The sequence below is a fragment of the Rana temporaria genome, chromosome 1 (assembly GCF_905171775.1).
Source record: "Rana temporaria chromosome 1, aRanTem1.1, whole genome shotgun sequence".
Lineage (NCBI taxonomy): Eukaryota > Metazoa > Chordata > Amphibia > Anura > Ranidae > Rana > Rana temporaria.
In genome coordinates, this window is record NC_053489.1 from 352,983,793 (window position 1) to 353,007,117 (window position 23,325).

Below are 23,325 nucleotides of genomic sequence, written 5' to 3' on the forward strand. Positions count from 1 at the left end.
GCTGGTCAGAGTTGATGGGAAGATGGATGGAGCCAAATATAGGGAAATCTTAGAAGAAAACCTGTTAGAGTCTGCAAAAGACTTTAGACTGTGGCAGAGGTTCACCTTCCAACTGGACAACGACCCCAAACATACAGCCAGAGCTAGAAGACTGGGCAAAAATTTCACTCTCTAGATATGCAAGGCTGGTAAAGACATACTCATTACTCATTTTGCTCATTAGAACCCTGCACGTGCAGCAGCTGATTGATAATTATGAAATCACACCTATTCACATTCATGTTTCACATGAACACAAACAAATAAACAGCTATTCCTCCCGAATTTCAAAAGGAATCTGCAACAAAGTTTGTAAAATCCCTGGAATGTACAAAGATCTCCCAGAGGGGAAAGTTTTTTTTATTTCAACACAAGTGGAGTTACTCTTTAACCACTTCAATAGCGGCCCATTGTCATTTGACGTCCACAGATGGGATCTCCCATCCTGGGTGGACGTCAAATGACGTCCTGGGCTTTGCGGGTGAATATCTGAATGATGCCTGCAGCCAGAGACATCATCCAGATATCCTCTTGTTCAGCCGGCGATTCTGCGCGACATAAGAACGATCATAGCGGCGGTTCCACCGATTGATCGTTCTTACAGGTGGCGGGAGGGGACACCCCCCCCCCTCCCGCCGCCATCCGGTGCTTCTCCGGGCTCTCCCGTGCCTTCGGGGGCCCGGAGAACGAATCGTCCGGCACTCGCAGGAAGCATATGGTCACCAGATGGTCACCAGTCATCTCTATGACCGTCGGAGGACCTGGGCGCGAAATGATGACGTCACGCCCGGGTCCCCGTAAGTAAACAAAGCCGCGATTGCGGCTGTAAGCAACTATTCATGAGATCGGTGAATTTTTTTTCACCGATCTCATGGTTTCTAGCCTGGAGGAGAGATGTGGGGTCTTATTGACATCGCATCTCTCCATAAAGAGGACCTGTCACACACATTTCCTATTACAAGGGATGTTTACATTCCTTGTAATAGGAATAAAAGTGTAAAAAATAAATAAAAAAATAAGTAAATAAATAAATAAAAGATTAAAAAATAAAATTAAAACGCCCCTGTCCCCGGTAGCTCGCGTGCAGATGCGAACGCACACGCAAGTCCCGCCGACATATGTAAACGCCGTTTAAACCAAATGTGAGGTATCGCCGCGTGCGTTAGAGTGCCAGCAACAAATCTATCACTAGATCTCCTCTGTAAATCTAAACTGGTAACCTGTAAAAATAAATTAAAGCGTTGCCTATGGAGATTTTTAAGTACCAAAGTTTGGCGCCATTCCATGAGTGTGCGCATAATTAAAGCGTGACATGTTGGGTATCCATTTACTCGGTGTAACATAATCTTTCACATAATACAAAAAAATTGGGCTAACTTTACAGTTTTGTTATTTTTTTAATTCATGAAACAATTTTTTTTCCAAAAAAAGGGTGTTTGAAAAATTATTGCGCAAATACCGTGCAAGATAAAACGTTGCAATGACCGTCGTTTTATTCCCTAGGGTGTCTGCTAAAAAAAAACATATATAATGTTTGGGGGTTCTGCGTAATTTTCTAGCAAAAGAATGATGATTTTTACATGTAGGAGAGAAGTGCCAGAATAGGCCCGGTATTGAAGTGGTTAAGAAAACGGTATACATTTAGGCAAGCTAACCATACAGATTCTTCCACCTGAGCTGTGGATCTCTGCAGCTCCTCCATTTACCATGGGCCTCTTGGCTGCTTCTCTAATAAAGGCTCTCCTTGCCCGGCCTGTCAGTTTAGGTGGACGGCCATGTCTTGGTAGGTTTGCAGCGGTGCCATACTCTTTGTATTTTCAGATGATGGATTGAACAGTGCTCCACGAAATGTTCAAAGCTTGGGATAATTTTTTTTATAACCTAACCCTGCTTTAAACTTCTCCACAACTTTATCCCCGACCTGTCTGGTGTATTCCTTGGCCTTTATGATGCGGTTTGTTCACTAAGGTTTTCTAACAAACCCCTGAGGACTTCACAGAACAGCTTTATTTATATTGAGATTAAATTACACAGAGATGGACTCTATTTAGGTGACTTTTGAAGGCAATTGGTTCCACTAGATTTTAGTTAGAGGCCGAATACAATTACATGCAACACTTTTCACATATTTATTTGTAAAAAAAAAAAAAAAAAAAAAAAAAAAACACATTTATCATTTTCCTTCCACTTCACAATTTTGTGCCGCTTTATGTTGATCTATAACACAAAATCCCAATAAAATAAATTTACGTTTTTAGTTGTAACGTGGCAAAATGTGGAAAATGTCAAGGGGTATGAATACTTTTTGAAGGCACTGTAAGTCTGCAGGGCAAGTGCTAACAAATCTAGGCAACATAGTGTCCATAGACTTGTCTGCATTATACTCCTGTGAGTCCCAGTGAATGGGTGTTAGTACTACAGATACGATACAGACCAATATTAATTTACTATACAGGTTAAAGTGTTTGAGTGCATTGGGTATTTTACACACTATTTGTGTCCCCTGTAGGTAGTGTTCGATGCAATTTGCCTGAAATTAGTTTCAAAACCTAAACCTCAGTAATTAAAAGCCAAAGTCTTCCAATTTAAACTTGCAAGTAATTTTTTATTTTTTAAACACCCGCAGTACTGACACCTTTTACTTACAATATTCTTACATCAGTTTAAAATTGTGTCAATCACTGGTCACATTCCAGCAGAGTTTTGCTGTAACAGACTATTAATGGTGTCATATATGTGCTGCTCTAAATTTGTAAAACTTTATACTGTTGAAATAAAAATATATAGATAAAATATGATTTAAAAGGCAAATGAGCTTTAAAAAAAAAAAAAAAAAATGAAGGCAACCAGAGAAAAGGTTCCAAAAATTGTAAAGATGTTCTGCATTATCAATGATGAATAAGATGATATACTTCCTTTATTTCCCTCTGCATACGACTTGCTCCCCGAAACTGCCTCCCTTCACCGCCCAACCAGTCACAGCTCTCTGACATCTTCCCGTACAATGCAGGACAATACAGGACAAGCAGTCTTGCACTGCATGCGAGGACGCTGAGGCCCACCAACAACCCAGGACATCAAACAGAGGAAACTGCTGGCATCCAAGGAAGAAAAGAATAAAACAGGTATACCATTTTATTCATCATTTCCTAGGCAAAACAAGCAGTTAACCCCTGCAGTGTGCTGAGGGGACCTCACTGCAATGGTAAAAAAAAATTGCCCCTCAGTTTTAATGTAAGAAAATTGGAGAAAAGATTCTGACCGTATGTATATGCGATTGTAAACATGCTGCTGAAGTACTAATAAAAACAGCATTAAAAACCACTTACAAATTTGGGAGGTGGCACTGGTATATTTAGGCTGACCAAGTTAACTTCATGTCCACTTTGCGCACAGGCCACTAACCGCAAAGCAACAAAAAATCCCTGCAATATAAAAAAAAAAATGAAATTTAAATATTTAAAGTCACAAATATAAATTACAATTTAGAAGTATATAGTAAACTTCTTTATACCTGTTTATCTAAGTAACCTTTTCCCTCTGGATCTGCCAGGTCCCAAATCTAAATTAACATAAATAAACAAGAAAGATAGTTAAAGCAGTTTTAAAGGCATTTTTTTTCTCATTAAAATAAACATGTTATACTCAGCCAAGGACTTTTTCCAGGTCCAGATGGTCTCTCAACAAGATCACCTCTTGGCACCATATAAGATGTGAAGATTTATTTGTCCTGCCTGTATCGGCACCTGAGCAGTAGTCTGCATTGAGCCCAAAATGCAGTATTACAGCCTCCACCTGTAGCTTCCTGACAGGAGCTGGTAAGTGAGCTTTTCAGCTGTTGGTGGAGGCACTGATATTTAGGATCACTACGGCGGTGGATGGTGGAGACTGACATCAGGATTTATTTTCACATCACTTGTGAACTGTTCTAATTTTTACATTTGTATATACATGATTGAATAGCGTGACCTTTATCTATTTTATGTTTACTCACTGTGTATGCAGTTGTGCTCATAAGTTTACATACCCCGGCAGAATTTATGATTTCTTGTCCATTTTTCAGAGAATTTGAATGATAACACAAAAACTTTTTTCACTCATGGTTCGTGTTTGGCTGAAGCCATTGATTATCAATCCACTGTGTTTACTCTTTTGAATTCATAATGGCAACAGAAACTAATGACCCTAAAAAGTTTACATGCCCCAGTTAATACCGTGTATTGCCCCCTTTACCATCAATGACAGCTTGAAGTCTTTTGTGGATGAGGCTCTTTATCTTCTCAGATGGTAAAGCTGCCCATTCCTCTTGGCAAAAAGCCTTGAGTTTGGCCTTGTTGCACTTTTCTCTTCTACCACTAGGTGGCCGGGTACTTGGTGGTACTAGATATGAGAAGGACAACGCAAGGGCAGGTTATGGGTATATAGGGGAATCTCAGCCAAAGGGCAGGGGTTTTCTTTAATCCCTTGGCCTGCAGGGAGAGCATATATATTTGTTTGTCTACAAGGGCAGCTGAACCTAAAGCTAACCTTGGTAGAGAGAGATTATCATTCCTGACCTCTTTTTGAAAAGAATAGTTGCCTGGCTGTCTTTGGCTTTAATATTTTGAGACATTAACCTGGAACAAACTAGATCAAAAGAGTCATTTTATCAACGTGGCAGGTAACTGGTACATTCTGAACAATAGGTCAGTAGTTGTAAAGTCCATACCTCATTACAAGTTTTATTTAATGTATACAGTATCTCACAAAAGTGAGTATACCCCTTACATTTTTGTTAATATTTTATTCTAACTTTTCATGTGACAAAAAAAACACTGATAAATTACACTTTGCTACAATGTATTGTATAAATGTCCGGCAACAAACGTTAGTACACCCCTAAGTGAAAATGTCCAAATTGGGCCCAATTAGCCATTTTCTCTCCCTGATGTCATATGACTCGTTAGTGTTACAAAGTCCCAGGTGTGAATGGCGTGCAGGTGTGTTAAATTTGGTTATCGCTCTCACTTTCTCATACTGGTCAATGGAAGTTCAACATGGCACCTCATGGCAAGAAACTCTTTTGAGGATCTAAAAAAAAAGGATTTTTGTACTCACCGTAAAATCCATTTCTCTGAGTTCATAGACGGACACAGCCTTCATTGACCTTAGGGTTATGCTTCTTCCTACCAGGAGATTTAGGCAGAATTCTACAGCACTTAAGGTGTTAAAAACTTTCCTTCATGCTGCTCCTCCCAGGGGGCGTGGCTCCCCCAGGCATAACCCACACCCTGCTTTAGCAGCCTCAGTTCGTAACAAGCAGTACAAACAAAGGAGGGGTGGGTGCTGTGTCCGTCTATGAACTCAGAGAAATGGATTTTACGGTGAGTACAAAAATCCTTTTTTCTCTTTCGTTCATAGACGGACACAGCCTTCATTGACCTTAGGGACGTCCCCAAGCAGTGTCAAAAAAATTCGAGGGGTGGGAAAAATAACACAGCAAAAAACAGGTTACACCCCAAACAAAAACCGGAGTTACTCAACGGAGGAACTCCAACCTTAAACTGCCGCCTGTAACACCCTGCGGCCAATGGAGGCATCCGAAGATGCACTCACATCCACCATATAAAACTTTGAAAAAGCATGGACCGACGACCAGGTCGCAGCCTTACACACCAGTAACACAGAGGCTTGGTGTCGGAAGCCCAAGAGGCCACGATCGCCCTGGTCGAATGCGCCGTGACCCGAAAGGGAGGCGCCCGCCCCTTCAGGGCGTAGGCCTGAAGCACAATCCGTCGGATCCACCTGGAAATGGTGGCCGACGAAACTGCCAGGCCCTTACTGGGACCGGACACAGACACGAACAGCGAGTCCGACATCCGGAACGGAGCTGTCGCCGACAAGTAAACTCGAAGGGCCCGAACCACATCCAAAGAATGTAAAGTGGCCTCCTTCGGGTTCTTCGGCTGAGGACACAAGGATGGAAGAACAATGTCCACATCCAAGTGAAAAGCCGAAACGACCTTAGGGAGAAAAACGGCTGCGGCCGCAGCACCACCTCGTCCTTACGGATGACCAAGCAGGGAGCCTTGCAAGACAAGGCCACCAGAACAGACAGACACCCGTCTGATCGAGGTAATTGCTACCAGAAATAAAATCACCTTTTGTGACAATAAAACAAAAAACCTCCCGAATGTCCTCAAAGGGAGTATCCCGAAGCACTGAAAGGACTAAATTCAAGTCCCATGGGGGTAATGGAGGGCGCACCGGAGGGGCCACCTGCCAGACCCCCTGACCCAACGCACGCACCCAGGAGTGCTATGCCAAGGGTCGCTGCAAGTAAAAAACAGCCAGAGCAGAAATCTGGCTCCTAACCGTACGTAAGGCGAGAGCCTGAACCACTCCCTGCTGCAAAGACAGCAGAATCCTGTACACAACGCATGTACGAGAGTGCCAGTTCATCTCCCCACACACAGAGAAGTAGGCCTTCCATGTATGAGGAAAAAACCTACGTGAGGTAGACCTCCGTGCAGGCAGCACGGTAGAGACCACCGAGCCCAATAGGCCTCGGTCCTTAAGCCCCTGGCTCTCAACAGCCACGCAGCTAAGGCCGGTGGCTGTGAAACAGGGTGGAAGATTGGACCCTGTAACAGAAAATCAATTCCCAGGGGAAGACGCTAGGGGGCGTCTGCCAGCAGACGCACCTGGTCCGCGTACCAGAAGCGACGCGGCCAATCTGGGGCAATCAGGACCGATAGAATCCCTACAGCTTCTACTCTGCGCAGCAGGCGAGGAAGAAGCTTCCGAGGAGGGAAGGTGTAAAGTAGGCGACAGCGACCCCAAGGAGCCACCAACGCGCCTGACGCGTCCGCCCACGGGTCCTTAAACCTGGCCACGAACCGTGGCACCTACCGATATAGAGACGGGACGCTAGAAGGTCCACGTCCGGAGTGCCCCACTTTCGGCACAGACCCCGAAACACCTGCGGGTGGAGAGACCACTCTCCTTGGCCCAGTGCAGTGCGACTTAGGTAGTCGGCTAGCCAATTCCGTATTCCCGGAATGTACCCGGCCGATAGAGCCGGAACGGACCCTTCGGCCCACCGAAAGGATGCGCGCGACCCCCGTCGCTGCAACAGAACTCCGTGTGCCTCCCTGATGATCAACCTACGCCACGGACGTGGTGTTATCGGACAGGATCCTGACCGGTCGGCCCTGTAGATCCAGGGACCACCTGGTAAGGCAAAGCTTGATTGCTCGGAGCTCCAGAACGTTGATCAGTAGGCAGGACTCCACCTGAGTCCAGTGCCCCTGGGCTGACTGGGTGCCCCAAGCGCCCCTCCCCAACCGGAGAGGCTGGCATCCGTCGTGACCACTGTCCAGTGGCCTGCAGAAAAATGACTTTCCGGCCCGAAGCACCGGAAACGCCAGCCACCATACCAGGGGAGACATGATCAGATGACTCAACTGAATCTGGTAATCCAGAGATGACGGAAGCTAGTCCCATCGTGACAGCAGTTCCCTCCGTAGTACCCTGGCGTGGAATTGGGCATACGGAACCGCCTAGAAAGAGGCTACCAACTGACCCAGAACCTTCCTGCAGAATCGCAGAGATGACCGCTTCTGGGTCGGCAACTGCTGCACAGCAGATAGCAGAGTCTGAAGTTTTTCCGCTAGGAGAAAAACACTCCCGCCCCGGAGGAATCCAGGACCAGTCTCAGGTATCCCTGAGACGGAATCAACCCTGATTTCAGGACAATCCAGAAACCAGCCGAACACTCGGAGAGCCTGACACGTGATAGACACGGCTCCACCAATGCAGAGCTCGAAGAAGCTCGTAGGAGAATGTCGTCCAGACATCCCATGATAACAAACCCCCGCTGTCACAGCCGGGCCAGTATCGGTACGAGCACCTTGGCGAAAACCCGCCGAATGGGAAGGACACCATTGAAAATGGTCCCCCCCGACCGCAAAGCACAGAATCTCTGGTGGTTTGAGGATATGCAGGTACACGTTCATGACATCCAAGGATGCCAGAAAAACCTGACAAAAACAAAACGAGGGACTTGAGGCCCAGGATCGACCGGGCCCCATCCTCCATGGGGACACAAACAGAATGGAGTAAAACCCCGAGACCGTTCCAACGAGGGAACTGGCACAATCACTCCCCTGACCAGAAGATCCTGGACAGCCCCTGACGGAGTCAACCGGCGAACCGGAGGAGGCCAGAAGCCGGAGGGAAAAAACCTGTTTGGCAGACAAGAGAGAAACTCAATCTTGTACCCCAAGGAAAACACTTCGCAATGCGAAGCCAGTCTCCCACCCGAGACACGGGCGGGAGCAGACCTTCAGGCGGAAGCAGGTATGTCCGCAGACTTGTTAGGCATGCGGTATCCGGTGCGCTGCTACCCCGCAGCGGGGATTCAAGCACCATGTAGACCTACCCCCACCGCACAGGGCGAGCGAAAAAACGCTCGGAGGTAGGCAAGGAGGGTCCTTGCACAGGGCGAGGTCCCTAGCCCTTCCCAAACCGTGGGAACAGCATGCGCTTACCACCTGTGGCATCCTCAATGATGCCAGTCAGGGAAGACCCAAAAGGACCGTTCACCCTTAACGGTGATCACCAAGGCCACCTTAGAGGTCCTTCTTCCAGCTCCTGCAGCAGGAGCTTCGCCCTTTTAGTCGGGGCCTGCCAGGGCCCCGGCCAGAGCCGGCCTCACCGCCGAACCCACCACCGTGAATAGGGAGCGGGCCACGGCCTCCACTCTCCTATCAGCGGGATCCTGAAATGCAGGAGCCCCTTCCACAGGCAATGTGGTGGCCTTGCGCAGTCTGGACACAGGGGGGTCCACTGGCGGAGGAGAGACCTACTTTTTTATTTATTTTTTTTTTTTTTTTAAAGCCCCCCTCAAGGGGGTAACGGGTTGCAAAGTTTTTTGACAAACTTTTTGCGGTGCATCCCATTCCTTGTATAACATATAGTCCAAATAAGGAACACAAGGAAACACTTCAGCGATGCGTGGTAGTCTGCTGGTACTGACACGGAGGTGTCTCCGCCACATCCTCAATTTTTAGAGCCTCACGCACCGCAGAAACAAGAGCTCCAACAAATTCTTGCCAGCAACTGACTGCAGCAGAGTCATCCTCACTATCCATAAGGGTTAAAACCCGCAGCCTCTGACATAACAGAACCAGAAAAAAACAGCGATTCTGTGTCATCCCCAGAAGCAGGCTTCAGGGAGGGGGCGCTTTTTTACCCCCCATCCGGGCACTAGCTGCTTCAAACCTGGCAAGAAACCCAGGACAGCCAACATAACAGATGTGGCAGGGGGAGGGGCGGTAAGGGTTAACTCAGGCATAGCTTGAGTTCCATAGTGTCAGCGCTGAGTCACCCACCCTGCAAGGCAGGACAAAAAAAACCCACTGGTCACCTCCTTGCTGCTATTGCAGAGCATGGGGGGCCCCCGGTATTCACCACCCCACCCAGCTGCAGAGGGAGCTGAAAAACCTCAGGTGTGCTCTGATGTGCTTGTTATAATGTGTCTTCACCTCATGGAAGATTCACAGCACTAAAACTGTAACAGCACTAAAACTGACCAGAGGCTGTGCCGAGTCATCTCAGGGAAGAATCACATCGTTACCAAGGAGATTTCCAAGACGGCCGCTGTCTGAGGTAAAAATTACCTCATAGAACACAGCAGCACTGACTGCTTTGTTACCTCAGAAAAGAATCACAGCGTTACCAAGGAGATTTCCAAGACGGCCGCTGTCTGAGGTAAAAATTACCTCATAGAACACAGCAGCACTGACTGCTTTGTCTGTTACCTCAGAAAAGAATCACAGCGTTACCAAGGAGATTTCCAAGACGGTCGCTGTCTGAGGTAAAAATTACCTCATAGAACACAGCAGCCCTGACTGCTTTGTCTGTTACCTCAGAAAAGAATCACAGCGTTACCAAGGAGATTTCCAAGACGGCCGCTGTCTGAGGTAAAAATTACCTCATAGAACACAGCAGCACACAGCAGCACCCCCCAGAGTAACAACACAGTCCCCCCAACAACACACGGGCCCCGGTGGTAACAAAGAAAACCCAGGAGGCCCCCCTTCACAGCCACTACCCAGTCAGGGGAAGGAGGGAGAGGAAGGGGAGAGAGGAAAGCAGGGCGGACCCTCAGTCGACCTCCCCAGGGAAACCACCAGCCAGACCACTTACCTGAGTAAGGGGCCACTACTTACCTGTCCTGCGACTACCCGGCTGGAGGTATCCCAGACAGAACCAACGTCCGTAAACGGCATGGCTGTCGGCCAGACACACTGTGACACAGCCATAGAGACCGGTCATATGTGTGCCCTAGAACCAAAGTTCCCCGGCCGCCCCTGGAGCAATGGGGCCTGTCGTGGACGTCCCAAAGCTGAGCTGAGGGCCGGCACACGCTCGAAGGCCGAACATGGGGGGACTACAAGAGTCGAGGACCCAGCCTGTCACCCAGTCGGCTGTTGATAGAAGAATCGCAGGATTCAAAAATGCAGGAACAAAATAATAAAAAAAGCGAGAAAAATCGCCAGAAAAAAACTCCAGAGTCCAGGAACTCCAGAGATAGCCTTGACCTCCTGTCGTTAAGCAGAAAACAAACTGAGGCTGCTAAAGCAGGGTGTGGGTTATGCCTGGGGGAGCCACGCCCCCTGGGAGGAGCAGCATGAAGGAAAGTTTTTAACACCTTAAGTGCTGTAGAATTCTGCCTAAATCTCCTGGTAGGAAGAAGCATAACCCTAAGGTCAATGAAGGCTGTGTCCGTCTATGAACGAAAGAGAAAAAATATTTTTGCTCTACATAAAGATGGCCTAGGCTATAATAAGATTGGCAAAGCCCTGAAACTGAGCTACAGCACAGTGGCTAAGACCATACAGCGGTTTAACAGGACAGGTTCCAATCAGAACAGGCCTAGCCGTGGTTGACCAAAGATGTTGAGTACACGTGCTCAGCATCATATACATCGGTTGTCTTTGGGAAATAGATGTACAAGTGCTGCCAGCATTGCTGCCGACGTTGAAGCGGTGGGGGGTCAGCCTGTCAGAGCTCAGTCCATATGCCACACACTGCATCAAATTGGTCTGTATGGCTGTCGTCCCAGAAGGAAGTCTCTTCTAAAGATGATGCACAAGAAAGCCCACAAACAGTTTGCTGGTTACAAGCAGACTAAGGACATGGATTACTGGAACCATGTCCTGTGGTCTGATGAGACCAAGATAAACTTATTTGGTTCAGATGGTGTCAAGCGTGTGTGGCAGCAACCAGGTGAGGAGTACAAAGCATGGTGGTGGGAGTGTCATGGTCTGGGGCTGCATGAGTGCTGCCGGCACTGGGGAGCTACAGTTCATTGAGGGAACCATGAATGCCAACATTCATGGTGACATACTGAAACAGAGCATGATCTCCTCCCTTTGGAGACTGGGCCGCAGGGCAGTATTCCAACATGTTAACGATTCCAAACACACCTCCAAGATGACCACTGCCGTGCTAAAGAAGCTGAGAGTAAAGGAGAGGGACTGGCAAGCATGTCTCCAGACCTAAACCCTATTGAGCATCTGTGGGGCATCCTCAAACTGAAGGTGTAGGAGTGCAAGGTCTCTAACATCCACCAGCTTCGTGATATCATTATGGAAAAGTGGAAGAGCCTTCCAGTGGCAACCTGTGAGGCTCTGGTGAACTCCATACCCAAGAGGGTTAAGGCAGTGCTGGAAAATAATGGTGGCCCTGGCCACACAAAATATTGACACTTTGGGCCCAATTTGAACATTTTTACTTTTGTTGCCAGTGGTTTAGACATTAACCTCCCTGGCGGTATGATTCTTTCAGATGGAAATTTGGCGTTTTAGATTGCAGGCCTGTAATTCTTAGGAATAACTCACCCAAATCTGTCCAAACCAGAGTCTAGTAGACGTCTCGAGTATGATAAAGTTTAAAACACAAAATTATAATATAATAATAACAAATAATAATTTAATAACAATACTTTTTATTCAATACATTTTGGTAAATAACATATTCAAAAACTCTGATTTTGTTGGGGGTCAAACAAGGGTGCAATATTATTCGTCAATAAACGTTTCGGGTATGGAACATTTTAAAACAAGGTACAGCAAAGTCCAACGTCACAGTCGGGACAATAGAAACATGTTTCTTTTCGGATTTTTCTTCCGGTGTCGTCACACTTGGAGCAGCAAACCACACACATCCTTGTGGGTTCTGTCTTCTTTTCAGTGGGATGGAATGTGGTCCATAAAGTGACGACTAGTCAGTCGTTCAGGGTTCACAACACCAGCAGCCCGACGTCCAGATCGGTTTACAGCCGTTGGCGTCTGGTGCTTTAGAAAGATGAGTTTTGCAACCTTCCACACAAAGTCCGCATGGACCATAGGCCTGTCGCTTTTTTTTATCAGAATGAAGGAATTCCAGAGGCACTGTATCAGAAGATGCCGGAAAAAAATGTTAAAGTATTTTTTTTGTTGCTTCCTCATGGCTGGATAAAAGGTCATGGCCTGGTCAGCTGTGTCCACACCTCCCATGGTGTGGTTGTAGTCCAACACAACCTGTGGCTTCATCACATCCTTTCCACCTTTGGTGTGTACCATTACGGTCGAGGTGTTAAGAATGGTACTCATAAGGCACATGTCTTTTTTGACCCGCCACCTCAGTGCCATCATTTTCCCTTTCTGCCAGGCAACTACTTCTCCTGCCCCAAGCTTTTTATTGGCAAAGGGTGACGGCATGTTAAGGCAGTTAGGCCTCGCGGTCCCATATGCATCCGTCTTGTTCAGAAGAAGGAACTCATAGAGTTCTGGGGACGTATAAAAATTGTCTGTGGTGACACAGTAGCCCTGGTTCAGCAATGGCTTGATCAAGGAAAGAACCGAAGCGGTTGCCATTCCAAAACCGCTGAATCGCTGGCAGAATTTGGTCCCTTTCCCAATGTACAGGACCAAATTCCAGATGTACCCAGAGCTGTATCACATAGCATAAATGACTTTATGCCAAATTGTGCGTGCTTTGATGCGATGAACTGTATCCAGCTAAGTCTACCTTTGTAGGCCATGAGACTTTTCGTCAATAGTTTTTGTCAAAATAAGTTTGTAAATCTCCCAAATTTTTTTCAGTTTTGGAGCTGGATGAGAACTCTCATCAAAGTCTTCATTATTTGCAAAGTGCAAATTACTGGTTCCCATTTTCTGCGCCTTGAAAATCGCTGATGTGTAGCAGCTTGTTGCTCCTGGTAGCGATTCGTCTCCAAAACAATTTTGGCGATAATTTCATCCGACAAAAAAAGTTGGAGGTATGCCAAGGGATTGTCATCCTCAACATCCACTTTGATCCCAGGTGCTCCTCTAAACGGAAATCTTGGGGGTGCTACGTGCTCCGTACCGCAATCAATTGAGCACCAAGTCCGCACATCGCTGGGCACAGTCACAGGATCATCGCTCAAATCACTTTCTGCGTCTGATGACGAACTTCCCCACGAGTCGCTGTCACTCTACTCCTCTGCAAGCGATTCTGTATCGCTGTCTTCCAGCAGGTCACATAGCGATATTGAGGTGGAGGCGCGCTTTTTTGATGCCATGGTCGCTGTGCAGTTTACAGTCACAAAGTAAAATAAATCTGCAGACAAGGGCACTGGAGAAAGTACTGGGGGGGGGGGGGCAATCTAAGGTCAGTTTATTTTATTGTCTATTGTAATCCAATAGGATTACATTGTATCAGTGTGTTTTCACTGTGTTTTACTTTATCCAGTTTGAATTTGGCACCGTTTCGCCCCCTGCATCGTGACGCTCGCAGGGAAGGCAATCAGGGAAACACACAGTGCGCATTGGGCGGAAGATCCGGCCGCCGTGCACTGCGGAAATTCATCGCTGGGTCCCTGGGAAAAGGTAAGTAACCTCTTCCAGCATCCAGCGAGGGAATCCAGAGTGTGGCTCGGGGTTACCGATAATAGCACAGAAATCTCACCCCGAGCCACACTTGGGAATACCGCTTAGGGCAGGGGTGGCAAACTCAAATTCATTGGGGGCCGCATTAGCAGTATGGTTGCCCTCAAAGGGCCGGTTGTATCTATAAGACTATGTGTCCGCTATTTATTATGGAATGGAATGAGATGGGATGGGATGGGGTATGGTGGGGTGGGATAGGATGGGATGGGCTACCTGACATGCATGGACCTACCTGACATACACAATGACTTCACCTACCTGACATACATGGACCTACCTGACATACATGGACCTACCTGACATACACCGACCTCACATACCTGACATACACTGACCTACATGGACCTACCTGACATACACTGACCTACATGGACCTACCTGACATACACTGACCTCACCTACCTGACATACACTGACCTCACCTACCTGACATACACTGACCTCACCTACCTGACATACACTGACCTCACCTACCTGACATACACTGACCTCACCTACCTGACATACAGATGTACCAAGATGGCCGACCGCTCCGGCGCTAGGCCGAAGCCACGGCCTTTCCTAAGGCCTGATGCAGCGGTGCGCTTCGCGGATCGACCCGTTCGGATCACGGATGCGCGGGCCACATGACAAGGTCTGGCGGGCGGGATTCGGCCCGCGGGCCTTGTGTTTGCCACCCCTGGCTTAGGGGGTTAATGGCTGTGTGTCTAATTATTTTGGGGAGAAAGCAAACTTACACTGTTATACAAGCTGCACACTCACTAATTTACATTGTAGCAAAGTGCAATTTCTTCAGTGTTGTCACATGAAAAAAGATATAGTAAAATATTTACAAAAATGTGAGGAGTGTGCTCACTTTTGTGAGATACTGTATGTAAAGTGAACGGTCATCGAGGGGGAGGGGCCACGTGTGACGTCACCCGCGATCGCCGACCTACTGAGGAATCCATGCTGATATGGATATTTTATATTGCTGTTTCGCTGCACTCGCCTGAGAGTGCTTTTACATGTGAGTGTAATCTTTTATTCTTCAATAAATGTGTTTGGCTTTGTGGCTTCAGAGAGCACTAGATTTCCTCTCCTTTGTCTTTTATGCCCCGATTGCCATGGCCTGTTCCTGAGTCTGGATTATATCGTGGTTCAACTGCTGCATTTGATTGCTGTCCTTTGAGAACAGGAGGTTCTCTGATTATGCTTTGTGACCTATTGTAGGTCGAAGCATTAAGGTGAGAGGCCATTCCTGCTATTTGGTGGAGGTTTCTTCTGGATATCACCCTTTGGATTTTGCACCGTTTATTCCGATTTGGATCTTACTTTGCACCTGAGCACTTTATATGGACTTTATTTATATATATATATATTTTATTCTTGTGTGTGATAGTTTACAAATTTCTTGTTTTGCGCTGCACTATTATTATTATATGTCTACGTGAGGTGTTTTATTTGAGTTTACCTTAGTGCTGGCTTGCATATTTTAGTTTAATTTTTTTTTTTCAGCGCTGAATAATTTCTTCTTACTTGTAAAGTGAACGGGCCTCTCTTATTTGATCCCTATTTGTCCATTTGATACGGACAAAAAAAGTCTTTTGGTTCTGCCAGAAATCCAGTGCTGTCCTGTGTCTTGGCAAGCTGTAGTATTATCTAAAATAATCTTATGAGAAGTATGTGGAGGTGTTCTGTAGTCCTAAAATGCTTCCTGTCTTAAAGTAACAGTGATGATCCTTGTGTATAGAGTGCAAAGAGTGAGCATCATCACCATAGATGTTGACATTGGTGTGCTCACATAACTTATATCTGAAAACACATGTAAGGTCATGTGAACCTCAGATTGTAGCATATACACTGAGAGGGACATAACCAAAACTGTTTATTATTAGATCCCTGTAATTTTTTTTCAATGTTGATATTAAGGCATTGTGGTAAAAATGCTGTGTGCTTATATTGCTTTGGCAAAGGTTTTTAACCATGACAGAAACCAATATGATTGCTCTTTGCACACCTGGTTGGAGTAAGAATAATCAATTAGATGCAACACAAAAACTCTGTCCAAAAATCCTTTTATGCTTGTCATGATGCAAAGAATAACTATGGGACAGCAAAAAAATAAAAGTGATAATGTGTTTACTTATAGAAAATGTGCTTCAATACCTTTCCAAGGACAACATCTGAAAGTGCAGACTTTTTGAGGAAGAGTGCTGCTTCTGATGGTCCTACCCTGCCAGTATGAGCTGGATCCACCTGTAGAATATAAAGACTACATGGTTATGCCAATTAACAAGACAGTTCAACCATATTAAAGTAATTTTTATTGCGCTCGATTCCCTTCACACAATGATATCCAGCAGAGCACAACACACATGGCCATACCACTACTTTTTAAATGGCCACTAATTGGTTGCGCAAAAACAGTCATATTAAAAGAGGTAACAATCATTTTAGAGCTAAAAGTAATTGTTAGAATATGGTTTCCAAATTTTTCATGAGACAAAACTAAAACATCTTAAATGACACCTTTCACAAACTTTGGTAACACAAATTGGGCATTTGATGGAAAACACGCATAATCAGAAGTACCTTCAGTGAAAATGATGAGACACAAGAGGTGGATGTTCTATGCAAAGCCAAGACCTGTTATTACTTCGTATTGGTCTTTTAATTTGAGGGCTTTTTCAATAACCAATAGGTGGAAGAGGTGGCACCAATGTCAACTTTTACAGTAGAATGCAGACATCCACTGCGTAAATATCTGGATCTACAGTACGTTTTGACTAGCCAAAGGTAATCGTAGCTAATTAATGTGGTTAGTTGCATTGCAGTATATTATGTAAAGATCACACTATGCTTAACAAATATTGTAGTAAAGAGCATTGCTTAGATTAGGGTCACCACAGCAAGCCATACCCAACTAGTGTTAATCTCTTTATACTTCTATCTGATTTTATAAAAGCTTTTTATTTTTTTGTAGATAACCAACATAAAAAGACACTTACAATACAAGTCATCAGAAAACGGCTTGTATAGCCACAATTGGAATCAGCATATAAAAACTGTGGAATTTTAAGCTGGGAGAAATAGGACCCAACAAGGAAGATGTATGAAACTTAGAGGAAGTTCTGTCCAACACTTTAAGAAGGTGGCATGTTAATAATATGGGGCTGTATGGGGAGTATGGGGTTGAAGGACCCGGATAAGCAGGGTCAATCCATTAGAATGCTTGGAGGTCATGGGTAAAGAGGACCTGTTCTTTAAAGCAGTGCTTAGGTCAGAGATTGAGGAACCAGTCTACTAGTTACACAAGAACAGAAGCTGTATGGTAAAGGAATAAGTCAGAGGCTCATGTATCACACCCCTAGATTTTAGGAGGAACAGGATCATACCTTGCAATTCAGGCGACACTGTCCCCAAACAGATTGGGTGAAAGCCGTTTGAAGCTTTTAAACACTTCAATACCAGGCACTTACCACCCCCAAGTTTTTTGTTTGTTTCCGTTGTAAAATTTTGTAAATACATTTTGTAACTGATAAGGCGGCACCAACGGTGTGATTGGACAGGGCTGATCACTAGGTAAAGAGTCTCCCTCGAGACTCCTTACCTAGATCGGAGTTGCGGAATGTGAAGGGGGTGCTATAAAGGGGGTGAGGACAGGAATGTGAAGGGGGTGCTATAAAGGAGATGAGAAGAGGAATGTGAAGGGGGTGCTATAAAGGGGATAAGCACAGGAATTTGAAGGGGGATGCTATAAAGGGGATGAGCACAAATGTGAAGGGGAGTGCTATAAAGGGGATGTGCACAGGAATGTGAAGGGGGGAACTATAAAGGGGTTGAAGACAGGAAAGCGAAGGGGAGCTGGGAAATGCAAAGTGAAGGTAGGGTACTATAAAGGGGGCGAGGACAGTAATGCGAAGGAGGTGAAATGAAGATGGCTGCGAACTGCAGCTTGGTACTGTGGCACTCAAAAAACGTGCCACGTTTGCAATTGTACAGTGGTGCCATTGAGAGTCAAATATATGATTTGGACCCCGGCTGTAAGAAAATTTTACTGACTGGACGTTCATGAATTTTAATTCAATACCCCTGCACAATGTGCTGAAATCCCATAAGAGGCTGTTCATTTAAAAGCAAGCCAGAATCACAGCTCCCAAATTTCTACATTTAGAAGTTCCCTTTGAAGCCATTCAAGCCAAAACCTTTTTAAGCTAAGGTTGGTAAGGGTTAGAAGTTTTGTCAAAATCTAAATGCTTTCTCCATCCCTGTTAAACGGCTTCTTTCAGATTTTAAATGTGGTGTCCCCAAGGAGAGATTTCTCTTCTGTTCCGCCTGACACTTATATGAGGGTTTATATCATTATCTTTCTCATCGGTTCTGCGGCATTAATAAGCATTTTAAAACTATTTGAGAGAGAATAATAGGAATCAAGATGAGAACAATATTTCTATTTTAGTCCTGAAACACTAAACCATGTAGTACATGATGCAGCTATGATTTCAGAAATACTTGAACATCATTCTCAGTACTTTCAAACCATGTGGGTGGGGAAGTGGTCATTTACTATCATGCTTTAAAACATTGCAACACACTTACTTGCTTGTAATATGTTTCATATAACAGATTACCAGTGGAGAGCTGCAGAGGAATGAAAAAGAAAGAAAGGGCATAAATATCAAAAATGGATAAAAGCTTTTTAAAGATAAATGAAACCTGTAGTTATGCTTTAACCTTCTGCCTTTATAATGAGGTAGAAAGACATTTTCTAGGTAATAAAGAGTGGTTAGGTAAGAACAAAGTTCATCCCTTTCACATTTCTGGATATGATTTTTATAACATACAAAAAAAACAATGATGATAGGATCACAGATGTTTCCTCCAGATAAGATGATCCTGGTAAAATCCCCAGACCACCAGTCAGTAGCAAATTATCTGTGATACTGATGACAAGCAGTGTGCATGAATTGAAGTAACCTATAAAAAGTAATCAGATTTTACCCATGAACACATACAAATTGAAGCCACGATCAGCTGTAGGTTTCTATACATTACACATTAAGTGGTTGCAAAGCTCAGATATTTAATATGAACAAAGCATATTCCCCCGTAGTGTGCATTTGTCTCAATCCAGAGCACTAGATGTTATTTCTGTCCACTGTCTTATTCCTCTGCTATAAGATTGAGCCATTTCTGACAAGTTTTCCTGACACAAAGAGAAAAAATGGTGACTGTTTCTGGGTGCTGTGTGAAGAGGGGAGTCTCCCTTCCCCCCAATCAGCTTATAGAGTGCCGCTAACTATATTTAACTTCAGCTTTTCGCCCCCTGCTTTTCAGAGCTGAGAGATCCTGTGTAAATTCAGCACTTTGAATGAATGAAGAGATGACTGCAGATAGACAGGTACAACTTACGTAAGATTGGTTTCATCTCTGTGCATCACCTGAGGCCAGTCCCTTCACTAGGTATATGCAAGGGTTTACAACCAGTTTAATGCTATGTGTGCCACATATGCAGTCCAACATTAAAACTATGGTGATAAATGTCTAACTATTAAAAAATAACGTGCATTACTTAATTTCAATACTGAAAACATTTAAAAAACCTAAGGAACTCACACAGAAAACAGAGAATATGTACAAACCTTCAATTTACAGGACGGGCCTTTGGGAAAGTTCTAATTGTAGTAGATATGGACATGCCTTAAGAGAATTCAAATGTCTTATCTGGAGATGTCCCAAGTTGATAAGGTATTGAGATGATGTTGCTCACAAAGTATATAAACCCAAAACCAAAAATTTAATATATTGCATGTCCCCGCTGTCTGACAGCTTATATAGCAATGGGGCGTGGCCATCCAATGACGTCACCCGGAGAGCCCACCCCTTTGTGACGTCACAAAGGGTGGGCTCTTTTGGTGACATCATCCGATGGCCATGCCCCATGGCTATATAAGAGCTGTAAGACCGTGGGGGGGGGGCGTCACAACAGAGGAAGACGGCCTCATGACAAGTGGTCTTTTTTTTGGGTAACCGGCGGCCAGGAAGAAGACCGCACTGACCTATTTTTTATTTTTTTTTTATAATGGGTAGGATGTACCCCTACCCATTCACATGGGGGGCGGGATCTGGGGGTCCCCTTGTTAAAGTTCTGATAAGCCCCCCGCCCTTCGGCCAGGGTTGTCGGAAAGAGGCCCTTGTTCTCATCAACATGGGGGCAAGGTGCTTTGGGGTGGGGGCAAAGCTCCCACCCCCCAATGTTGAGGGCATGCGGCCTGGTATGGTTCAGGAGGGGGCGAACTCGCTTGTCTCCTCCCTTTCCTGACCTACCGGGCTAAATGCTCGGATAAGGGTCTGGTATGGATTTTGGGGGGACCCCACGCCATTTGTGTCACCTCCCAATCTATACCAGACCGAAGGATCTGGAATAGTCTTGGGGGGGACGTTGTTTTTTTTGTGAAATTTTATTTTTTTTACATTCAGCTGTCAGGGGGGAAGCCCGCTGGCAGCTGATTACTCATTGTTTGTTAAAGATGCAGTGACCATCTTCCTGACCCGCTCCTTAGCAACTAGCTATATAGTGAATGTAAATATAAAAAAAACTGACAAATCGCAAAACACTGTAAAATGCAGTTAAAAAAAAACACAAAAAGCACTGCATAAACACTCAAAAGCAACATGCATAGATGTGAATCGAGCCTAAGAGTGTGGCAAAAGATATAAGAAGGTAATTTCAGTCTGAAATTAGAGCAGGTGACTTACGTCAACTTAGTTTCATCTGACCAGAACACATTTTTCCATTTGGCCTCAGGATCTTCAAGGTGCATTTAAGGTGGTCAGATGAGACTAAAATGTAATATTTGGCCTCAAGATCAAACACTATGTCTGGCGGAAATCCAATACAGCTCACCATCCAAATAACACCATTCATACAGTAAATCATAGAGCAGGTGATAGATAAACTGTTATGGGGGAGTTTCTCTGCATCAGGGACTGGAGCACTTGTCTGGATAGAACATAAATGGATAATGCAAAATACTATCAAAATTCTTGAGGAAACTCTGATGTCCTCTGCCAGAAAGCTGTCAATGGGAAGAAGGTTTACCTTCCAACATGACAATAACCCAAAGCACACAGCAAAAATGGCCACACAGTAGTTGAAGGAGAAAAAGGTGAATGGCTTAGTCAAAGCCCAGACTTAAAACCAAATGAAAGTCTGTAAAAAGGCTTGAAAACTGCAATCCACAAATGCTCACCATCAAATTTAACTCAACTTGAACAGTTCTACCAAGAAGAGTGGGCAAATATTGCAAAGTCTAGATGTGCAAAGTTAGTAGAGACATATTCCAAATAGACTAAAGGCTGTAAATAAAGCAAAAGGTGGCCCAAATACTGAAACAAGGGGGGTGATCCTTTTTCCAACTCAATGATTCTGTTTTGGAATTATTATTTTTTCTGATATGTTGGCATTATATCTTTCACTTAGATGTTATAAATTGCACTAGTAAATACAGCTGGATTGAAAAAAATGGTGTGTCTTCATTTCAGGCTGCACAGCAACAAAATATGATTATTTTAAGGGGGGGGGGTGATTCTTTTATAAACCCACTGTACAGAGACATGGCTTAGGACGGAGTAGCAAAGAAGGTAGGTACAGTTAACGTTTATGTAATGGCGCAGAACCAACATTCATTCAGAAATCAAACGAACGACTTAAAACACTTTGGGTCTGCCTACAAACAAAAGCTAAATCTGCCTTTAGAAAATGTGTGCTTGATAAGATAATTCTAACACTAAAACAGGAAAACAAACAAAAGCATGGAAATGTTGGAGGCACTGATTTTCTGTAAAACAGTAGTAACATTTCCAGAGATCATATTCTAGAAATTGTAATGATAAAAGGGAAATTAAATTGATTGATGCTGAGGAAAGAGAAAATTCGGGTTTGAGTGTTTACCAATGTCTGTTTTTTGATGATAGGAAAGAAAAAAGAAAGAAAAAAGAAAAATTCATAAAAGCAAACAAAAGGTTTTCGATTTCAAAATGAATTACTTTTGCAAAAAAATGGGTATTTCCTACGAAAATAATGTAAATTGTCAGGAGACATTTCATAGTGGGCACCAATATAATCTACCACCCTGGAGGCAACCAGATTAGTCATGTCAGACAAATGGGTAAAAGGAAGAAAAAAACATTCTGGTTCACTACAAGGGTAAGTGGGGACAATAAGGGGGGGGGGATATATATTAGATATACTGGATATGAGGAAACAAAAGGGGCATATTTACAAAGCAGTACAGATAACTTTCACCAGACATTCACTGGTGGTGAATCTATCACTGCCTTTTAAAATTCATGCACCTGCAATGTTTGGTGAATGCCAGATTCGTGGCTTTAAAAATATGCCCCCTAATTTTTTTATTTTTTTTAATTGGCCTTCTCTTCTGGAGGCACCCACTGCTACTCTCCGCTCCTCCTTTAGGCTGCATTCACACCTGAGCGTAGCTTGTTTGGTCGTTTTTTCCGGCGTTTTGTTGCGCGTATTCATGCGTATTTGCGCGTTTGCATACAGCGTCGTCCGACGTTTTTGTACTTCGACGTTTTTTATTTTAGCCAATAGGATAAATTATCATCTTTTCATCACTTGTTGCTATGTTGGTAGATTTTATTTATCTTCTGCCTGGGTGAAATGTTCTATTGATTAAAGCGACAAAACGCCCGTAGCAAATGCTCATTGAAATAGACATCTAGATTTCAGCAAAGCATTTGATGCAGTTCCACATATCTCATCTTATAAAAGTTGTACAAGCTACGACACACGTGACTTGCAGTTAGACTTTGCCAGGAGACTTCCTGGCGACTTGAGTATTACTTTAAGCCAAAAGTCTGCTTAAAGTCGCTTGAAGTAGTACAGGAAACTTTTCTAAAGTCACAGCGACTTCAGTAGTGCTAATTAGGACAGCTCTCATTGACCAACATGGGATTTCACATGTCATAGGACTGAGTCTCATAAGTCGGATCCCAAGTCGTTGCAGTGTGAACCGAGCCTTATGCCGCATACACACGGTCGAAAATTCCAACCGTGTGTAGGCTCCATCGGAATTTCCGACGGTAAAAATTTTATAGCTGGCTCTCAAATTTTCCGAGAGGAAAAGTTATTGTCGGAAAAAAATCCACGGTTTTCTTGTCGAAAATTCCGATCGTGCTTACATGGCATTAGACTTCATGGTATCCACAACTACAGTGCCTTAAAAAAGAATTCATACCCCTTGAAATTTTCCACATTATGTCATGTTACAACCAAAAACATATTTTATTGGGAAAAACGGTTTTCAATTTTTTTAAC

At 44.4% G+C, this 23,325-nt stretch overlaps 1 protein-coding gene across 4 annotated transcripts in view; it reads right to left on the reverse strand.

The window, feature by feature from the left end:
* EPS15L1 (epidermal growth factor receptor pathway substrate 15 like 1) overlaps nucleotides 1-23,325 on the reverse strand; it is a 214,913-nt gene that overhangs the window by 163,413 nt on the left and 28,175 nt on the right. For all 4 annotated transcript variants that reach the window (XM_040320975.1, XM_040320967.1, XM_040320992.1 and 1 more), the window contains exons 2-5: nucleotides 18,582-18,623; nucleotides 16,149-16,238; nucleotides 3,554-3,601; nucleotides 3,369-3,464 (exon numbers count right to left, since the gene is read on the reverse strand). In XM_040320975.1, coding sequence (XP_040176909.1) covers nucleotides 3,369-3,464; nucleotides 3,554-3,601; nucleotides 16,149-16,238; nucleotides 18,582-18,623 — 276 coding nt within the window. The remainder of the gene's footprint in view (nucleotides 1-3,368; nucleotides 3,465-3,553; nucleotides 3,602-16,148; nucleotides 16,239-18,581; nucleotides 18,624-23,325) is intronic.